The 7,836-nt window shown below is 32.8% G+C and overlaps 2 protein-coding genes across 2 annotated transcripts; one reads left to right on the plus strand and one right to left on the minus strand.

The window, feature by feature from the left end:
• The first annotated feature begins 1,846 nt into the window (after positions 1-1,846).
• Positions 1,847-3,931, plus strand: LOC112718393 (sugar transport protein 10-like). The gene is made up of 3 exons (XM_025770163.3): positions 1,847-2,449; positions 2,553-3,176; positions 3,259-3,931. Exons 1-3 carry the CDS (start codon positions 1,997-1,999, stop codon positions 3,715-3,717), a joined length of 1,536 nt encoding a protein of 511 aa, XP_025625948.1. The 5' UTR covers positions 1,847-1,996; the 3' UTR covers positions 3,718-3,931.
• Positions 3,932-4,257: 326 nt separating this feature from the next.
• LOC112717177 (phosphatidylinositol/phosphatidylcholine transfer protein SFH10-like) lies at positions 4,258-6,095 on the minus strand. The gene is made up of 3 exons (XM_025769279.3): positions 5,223-6,095; positions 4,885-4,987; positions 4,258-4,802 (listed from the first exon to the last, which is right to left on the minus strand). The coding sequence occupies exons 1-3, from the start codon at positions 5,945-5,947 to the stop codon at positions 4,770-4,772; spliced, it is 861 nt and encodes a 286-aa protein (XP_025625064.1). The 5' UTR covers positions 5,948-6,095; the 3' UTR covers positions 4,258-4,769.
• Between the last annotated feature and the right edge of the window lie 1,741 nt (positions 6,096-7,836).

A 7,836-nucleotide genomic window follows, 5' to 3' on the forward strand; every position in this document is an offset into this window, starting at 1 on the left:
ATTATCTAAATAATATTTATTTTATTAAAATTAATTTCAGTATAAAATTGTCAAACATAAATTATTTTCAACTCTTATTCATAAATTGAAATAAAAATAACATATAAAAATTTAACAACTTTTTAAATATTCTTTCTATAATAAAAAAAAATATTTATTTATTAAATTAGAAATAATATATAAAATAACATATTTTAGTACTCTTTTTAAGTACTCTCAATAAATTTAACGTAACGTGACATTTATAATGAAGTTTTTTTATTATTTATAGTAAATATTTATAATAATTACTTTTATTTAATTTACTATTGAATGTATTCTTTATTATATTTATTATGGGTATTATTAATTGAAGAAAAAGTCTAGCGGCCAGCAACTTTATTAAATTCTGTCCCGCATGTAACCAGCAAAGAAAAGTGAATTATTAGATGAAATCTCACACCAATTTCACACCATTAAAATCACCATTTATAGCTATTTGATGGGTACAAATCACAAAAGTTGCTAGACCCCTAGCACTACTCTTAAATGTAATGTTATTGTACCTTTATTGTATTCATTATTTTTTAAATTTGTTATAATTTTTTTTATACTTTTTCTAGTATATTTTTTTATATTATATAATATTTTTTCTAGTATTCTATTTTTAGTATGCTATAATTTTTTACTATTATAATAAAAATTGATAAGTTAAGTTCATAATAATTCAAATCAGTTAAGTTCGAATTATATAAGTAAATAAACTACTTGTAATTCGAATTGGTGTCATTCGAATTAGTGGGTGTTCACGTGCATGTATAATTTAAATCAATACGATTCAATTTACTTTAAGATTTTGTTCCTACATATATCGAATTGGACAGATTCAATTTGCATTTCTTATGTAATTTAAATTGTACCGATTCAAATTAGTATTGAATTGTGTAATTCGAATGGATCTCATTCGATTTACATAAAAACCTCCGATAATTGAGAGATTTTCATAACATTTTTCATTTTCGGTAAATAGTGTAATTTTGATTTCATCTTGATTTATATTTACATTTTACCCTATCTAAAAACATGTGCTATTTCTTTTTATATAATATACTTTAGGACGAATCAAGTAGAGATAAAATAAAATATTTTTTAATTTGAAAGATTCCATATAAAATTATCCTTATAAAATGAAAAAAAAATTATTTTTATTTGTTTAATAAACTGATTTATATATTTTTTATAATATATTTAACTAATAACATATTATATAAGTGAATATATTTATTAGGTATAGTTGTAGATCTAAAGTATCTAATAATGATATTGCAAAAAGAGAATTTGTAAAGGACAAATTTTTAACAAATTTGCCACTTCACTCTATGTATACTTTCGTCTGATGATAATATGTCAAATTAAAATTAAACTCCAATGATAGGCAATGTTCTTTATCTAGTTAGCATTACTTGTACTTGTATTTTTAGAGTACTCCCGACATTAAAGCGATAAATATGTTAGTTGAAACAATATCATAACTGAAATTGCGTAACACGGATTAGAACCATATGACAGAGTTATTAGTGCATATGTATGGTATTGAAAACAGTTTTTAGTCAAAAGATAAAAATCCTAGCATCTCGGTTCATTAATAAAATATTCAGAGGTTTGACAATTTCTTAAAGAATGAAATGACGTGTGTGGATACTTATCGCTAAAATAGAAAAATCAGATAGTAATTGAAAGTTATTTTTAGTGTCAGTTATAAATATTTTTAGTAATTTATCGTGGATTGTTTCTAATGTAATACTCTATAAATTAAACATGTTTATCCATTAATTATCATTATTACTACAACAGTGAGATATAGAAGAAGAAAAAAAAAAGAGACCATCAAAAAATGAGCCAGAAGCTTAATTACTTAGTAGAATATTTGTAGTGTTTTTTTAGCAAACTAAAACTACATACAAAGGCGAAAAAAATCGATCACATCTTTGTAGTAAGAAAAATTAAAGTTTGAAAGATGGCAGGAGGAGCTCACATTGAAACTGGAGGACGACATTACGAGGGAGAGGTGACAGCATTTGTATTAATTACATGTTTCGTTGCTGCCATGGGAGGCCTTCTTTTTGGGTATGATCTTGGTATCACAGGAGGAGTCACATCTATGGAACCATTTTTGGTTAAATTTTTTCCCACTGTGTATAAACAAATGCTTGATGATTCTAGTACTAATCAATATTGCAAGTTTGACAACCAGCTACTCACGTTATTCACCTCCTCTTTGTATCTTGCGGCATTAATAGCTTCATTTTTTGCTGCCACAACCACAAGATTGTTCGGACGCAAACCATCTATGTTTTTGGGTGGCTTATTTTTTCTTATTGGAGCACTGTTGAATGGCTTCGCAATTAATGTTGAAATGCTTATCATTGGTCGAATATTTTTAGGTTTTGGTGTCGGATATTACAATCAGGTAAGAAACGACATCATTAATATAAAAGTTTTCTAATCCGCATGCATTAATACTTAGTTCTTTAAGACTAATAATTGTTTTTTATGATCTCTTGTTAAAATAGTCTGTGCCGATTTACTTGTCTGAGATGGCTCCAGCTAAAATTAGAGGAGCACTCAATATTGGGTTTCAAATGATGATCACACTCGGAATCCTAGGTGCAAACCTCATCAATTATGCAACCTCGAGGCATAAAAATGGATGGAGAGTATCTTTGGGACTTGGAGCTGTGCCAGCAATTTTGCTGTGTGTAGGGTCTCTTTGTTTAGAGGAAACACCAAACTCTTTAATTGAAAGAGGACAACATGTAAAAGCCAAGACAATGTTGCAGAAAGTCCGTGGCACGAACAATGTTGATGAGGAATATCAAGATCTTGTTGATGCAAGTGAGGCAGCTAGTAAGGTGGAAAACCCATGGAAGAACATTACACGACGCAGATATAGGCCACAACTCACTTTCTGCTCTCTCATTCCGTTCTTCCAACAACTTACTGGAATTAATGTCATTATGTTTTATGCTCCAGTACTTTTTACCATTTTGGGTTTTGGCAATGATGCTTCGCTCATGTCTGCAGTTATCACAGGAGGTGTTAATGTTCTTGCTACATTTGTCTCTGTTTTCTGTGTAGACAAATTTGGAAGAAGAATATTATTTCTTGAAGGTGGCATTCAGATGCTTGTTTGTCAGGTAAAAATAAATTTATATAAAAAATTTTATATGTATGTATGTATGACGCGACTAAGCAAGATTACTATTGCATGGATTGTAGATTGTGGTTGGAGTCATGATCGGTTTGAAGTTTGGATTGAATGGTCAAGGATCATTTAACAAAGGAGAAGCAGACATCCTGTTGGTGTTTATATGTTTATACGTTGCAGCATTTGCATGGTCATGGGGGCCATTAGGTTGGTTGGTACCAAGCGAAATATGTTCTCTTGAAATTCGCGCAGCAGGCCAAGCTATTAATGTGGCAGTGAACATGTTCTTTACTTTTGGCATCGGTCAAATCTTTCTTAGCTTGCTTTGCCACTTGAAATTTGGTCTCTTTTTCTTCTTTGGTGCTTGGGTGCTTGTTATGACCATTTTCATTGCCTTCTTGTTACCCGAGACTAAAAACGTCCCTGTTGAAGAAATGAACTATGTTTGGAAGTCCCACTGGTTTTGGAACAAGTATATACCTGATGATGCCGTTCCACCAGCTTACAATAGTTCCAAAGCTGCTCCTTGAAGTTAATTAGCGAATCATTAAATAATCTTTTGTTCTCAGATAGGGATCAATATAGTTTTTATTCTTGCTACTTTCACAAAAATAAGGATTAAAAAAAAAAAGACTTATCAGATCAAGCTTATATGCAAAGATATTCTTTGGCATAAGGGATATTTCTTCATGTAACTTCCCAACATATCAAATTATTGAGTAGAAATAAGATTGATTTCTTTAACTTTTATCTCTTCATATCATTCATTCCCTCCCCCTCTTTCTTCTATTATATCTAGTACATTTTATATGATCATTAGATTTTCTTGGTGAGAAAAAAAAAAAAAAAGTAAGTTTTCTTGGGTGCAGATTTATATATAAAGCAAATTAATTATCCGGTAAATATCTTTATGTAAAAGTAATAGTTAAAAAGTTAATATATATTATATCAAAACGGTTTAATTAGTTTTATTTTTATAAGACATTTTCACATAAGTAGTCATATTAATATATGCTTTGATTAAGTGTTGACATGAATTAAAAAGATCATTAATTTTGATAGTTAGTTCATTATTTAAGTAATATTTCCATAAAAAAGAGGTAATCCTTATGAATACAAACTTTACATGGTTATTTTGCTAATAGAAAATAATTAATATATGCATAAAGGGGAGAAATTATATGAGATGAATTGAACGAGAATGGGAGGATGCTAATAAGCTAAGCTTGTTTCTGAAAACTACCCCGATATATCCCATCCATATAATATAATTTGGTGTGGTGGGGCCGGCGTGGTGTAGATAGCTTCCTTAGCTTGTTGGTATATCTCTCTGATTGGCTTCGTTCTCTTTAATAATCAAGTTGAAGTGTGTGTCGCTCAACCATGATTGATTCGTTTTTCATTTAATTAGGGCATGGGGTGATTGGCCATCCTTTTAATTTGTCTCCTTTGATAGATCGATCCAATGCCTCTCATCCATCTCTGCTTTCTCCTTCAACTTCAAGTGTGCCTCTCATCCTCATGCATCACTTGGAATGTTGCTGTTTCATCTGTATATTGTTTCCTCCTCAATCCTAGCTAGCTAGCTACTGTTCTCCTCCTCATTGTCATACATCTAATTGAGCAAACTCACTCAATTAATTACTTATTCATCTTTAATGGTAATTCATGCATGCACGTACATACTTAGGGCGTACCTTGCAGAGTATATCGGGGTCATTCCAAGGTCCCTTGTCGGAAAGCATACAGCCCCCTTTATCTGCACATGTGCAAGTACCGCCGAAGAATTCTGGAAGTTCACTGACGAGGATGATATATATAGGCAACTTAGAAAGAGCAGAGCGAGCGAAATAAGAAATAGCAGTTTTTGTGATTTGTAGCTATTAATTAGTCATCATTAATGTTTTTAATAGTATAAGATTACTCGTTTTTCTTTTGATAATTAAGTGTTGGCAAATTTTAATGAAATTGCTGTCCTTCTAGACTTTCTCGTAAGAAACTGAATTAATTAGTACGTATGTAGGTAGGTAGGTACCTGGCATCAATGATTTCAAGCAACTTGCTCTGGTAGTTGTTACCGAAGACGTGGATTTTGGAGGCGGTCTTAGGATCAAGGAAGGTCTTAACAGTGTTCCACAAGATCCGGAAACCAGGACCAGCATTGATGATGAACATACGATGCAAGGTCTCAGGATAGTAGTCAGCAGTGATCTTCTGGAGGCGATTGATGAGGTCCCTAGCAGCTTTGTTCATGTTCTTAAGCCCCACGTCTTGAACATCCAAGATGACAGTGCTCTGTCCAATGTGCTTTCCGGCAGCAACAGAGCAAGCAGGGAATTTGAGATGGTTGGCCCTCTCGAACTCCTTTACCTGATACCTGATGTAACGGTCAAGAGTCGTGACCTGCATAAGCTTGTTGGAGTCAACCTGACCCACTCTCTCTATGTACACCGGTCTTCCATCCTTGTCAACTCCATGGTGCCCCTGCGGATAGTGTTTGAGAACCTCATGAATCTCATTGAACTCGAAATCCTCCATTATGCTCTCTACTCCGAACTCCCTCCTCCATTCAAGCATGTTTGCCCACATCTGCTTTGTTTTCTCCACATCCAGCTTCCTCGCTCGAAGGAATCTCAGCATCATGTGCTCGTCATCGTGTTTTGAAGGCAAAAGACCTTCCTCTATCAGTGCTCTCCGAAGCCCTTTAACCGCTTCCACTTCTTCTCCGCTTACTTCCCCGTCTTCCCAAACACGCATCATCTTCCTCTGCCTCTTACTACTTCTTTCAACACCTCTGCCTTCTAAATCAAATCCACCTTCTCAATAGCTTAAGACTTACCACCTCCTTTATAACTTGCATCTGAATTGCCAAACATCATATCATTACTTTGATCTTGTAAGCTTACTCAAATAAAGATATCAAGTTTAACATTAAGGATGCCGCATTGTTTGGAAAAACAAGAGAGTAATTATTAAGTCATCAAAATTTTGTCATTATCATATTATTCATAGGCTTTATGATCGAAGGTGCAGCCAAATGGATCCCAGCAATGGGGTGTATATGAAGAAGATGATGATGTTACCTTTCGAGATATATTAGTTACCAGGATCAAGATGGTACTTTCGTGAGTTTTCGCTAAGAATGAAAAGGGATTGAAAGGCCATATAAAATTGCAAAAGTGATGGGCCAAATATAACTTCCAGAATGAGGCCATGATAGGGCGCGCCAAAATGGACAACCTACCTTGGTATAATCCATCTTTAGATCTTTTTTATTTATTTATTATTATTATTTACTTTTATCGTATTAGCCATTGTGTTATTTTAGGGTGTCCTTTAAACATATATACAACTTGTTTTAAAAATCCTCATTTATAGTATACAGTATTATTAACTAAAATGGATGTATATTTTACTTACTATTGTGGAGTAACGTTGGTTAATTTAATCACCTAATATAGTCTAGTTAAAAATAAATTTAGTTATAAGCGCCAAAGATTGTAAAACATATATTTGTTTGTGGTTGCTCTCCATATATAACACATTTTAGTATTTTACCCGATTTAAGGCAAAGGCGCAACCCTTAATTTAATAGTATTTTATTTAACTATATAGAGGTAGGTAGAACAAATAATATATAAAGGATTTCCCATGATCCAGAATTGGTCGTCGTACTTGGGATTCCAAGTTTATGTATGTAACTATGTATGATGAAAACTAGATTTATTTACATTGGAACCCATAATAAGAGTGTATTAGTATGAAACATTCTTAGGCACATCCATTCCCTGTAATGAATAATGATTGGCATTCATATTAAGCAGATCTAGAGACATTGCTTTTCGTACTAATTTAAAGCGAAAAAACTCTTAGAAAAGGGAAAAAGATTCCTGCTAAATTAGAAATAGATGGGAAAAGGAGACTATTAGCTCCGGCGATATCTATGACTAACTGTGCTAGATAATCAATAAGAGATAGGAGTGGCAATACTATCCGAATCTGCGGGTACCCATCCCGTCTTTATCCGTTCGGAGCGAGTAATTATCCGCACCGGCACCGGGGCGGGTTTTAGCGGGGCGGGTTCTTGTGTGGGGTGGGTCGGGTCGGGTTTCGGTTAAACCCGTCCCTATCCGCCCCGATATATATATTTTTAATATATAATATATGTAATATATATAAAATAATTAGTAAAATGATTAATAATATTGTATTATATTTTAATTTTTACTTTAATTTATGTTATGAATGTAAATAATGGTTATATAATTTTTAAAATTTTATTTTATTTTTTGGATTTAATAATTATTGGGGCGGGTAGGGGCAGGGCGGGTACTCACAGGGGCAGATTAGGGTTTAACATTTTACTACCCACGGATAGAAGTGGGGCGGGTTCGATGCGAGTTTTTGTTGAGCGGGCCAGGGTCGGGTAGAGCAAAAACCCGCTCCTACTCGTCCCGTTGACACCCCTAACAAGAGATACCGCCAATTATAACTAATTAGTAATTTTTTTAAAAAAATATATAAATTTAAATTATCATAAAAAAACATTTAAATTAAATAAAAAACATTCAAAATATAAAAAAATATCTAAAACCAAATAAAAACAAATATCTAAAATTATCGTCAAAAAAATATTCAAAACCTAATAA

This window comes from Arachis hypogaea, chromosome 10 (assembly GCF_003086295.3).
Source record: "Arachis hypogaea cultivar Tifrunner chromosome 10, arahy.Tifrunner.gnm2.J5K5, whole genome shotgun sequence".
NCBI classification, from domain to species: Eukaryota; Viridiplantae; Streptophyta; class Magnoliopsida; order Fabales; family Fabaceae; genus Arachis; species Arachis hypogaea.

What these genes read in the sequence shown, in the direction of transcription:
- LOC112717177 (XM_025769279.3), bottom strand. Translation starts at nt 5,947, where the DNA reads ATGATGCGTGTTTGGGAAGACGGGGAAGTAAGCGGAGAAGAAGTGGAA. An exon ending in CTTGAAATCATTGATGCCAG is followed by an intron (nt 4,988 to 5,222) that starts GTACCTACCTAC and finishes CATCCTCGTCAG; the next exon opens with TGAACTTCCAGAATTCTTCG. An exon ending in ACCCCGATATACTCTGCAAG is followed by an intron (nt 4,803 to 4,884) that starts GTACGCCCTAAG and finishes TTGCTCAATTAG; the next exon opens with ATGTATGACAATGAGGAGGA.
- LOC112718393 (XM_025770163.3), top strand. Translation starts at nt 1,997, where the DNA reads ATGGCAGGAGGAGCTCACATTGAAACTGGAGGACGACATTACGAGGGA. An exon ending in GTGTCGGATATTACAATCAG is followed by an intron (nt 2,450 to 2,552) that starts GTAAGAAACGAC and finishes TTGTTAAAATAG; the next exon opens with TCTGTGCCGATTTACTTGTC. An exon ending in TTCAGATGCTTGTTTGTCAG is followed by an intron (nt 3,177 to 3,258) that starts GTAAAAATAAAT and finishes CATGGATTGTAG; the next exon opens with ATTGTGGTTGGAGTCATGAT.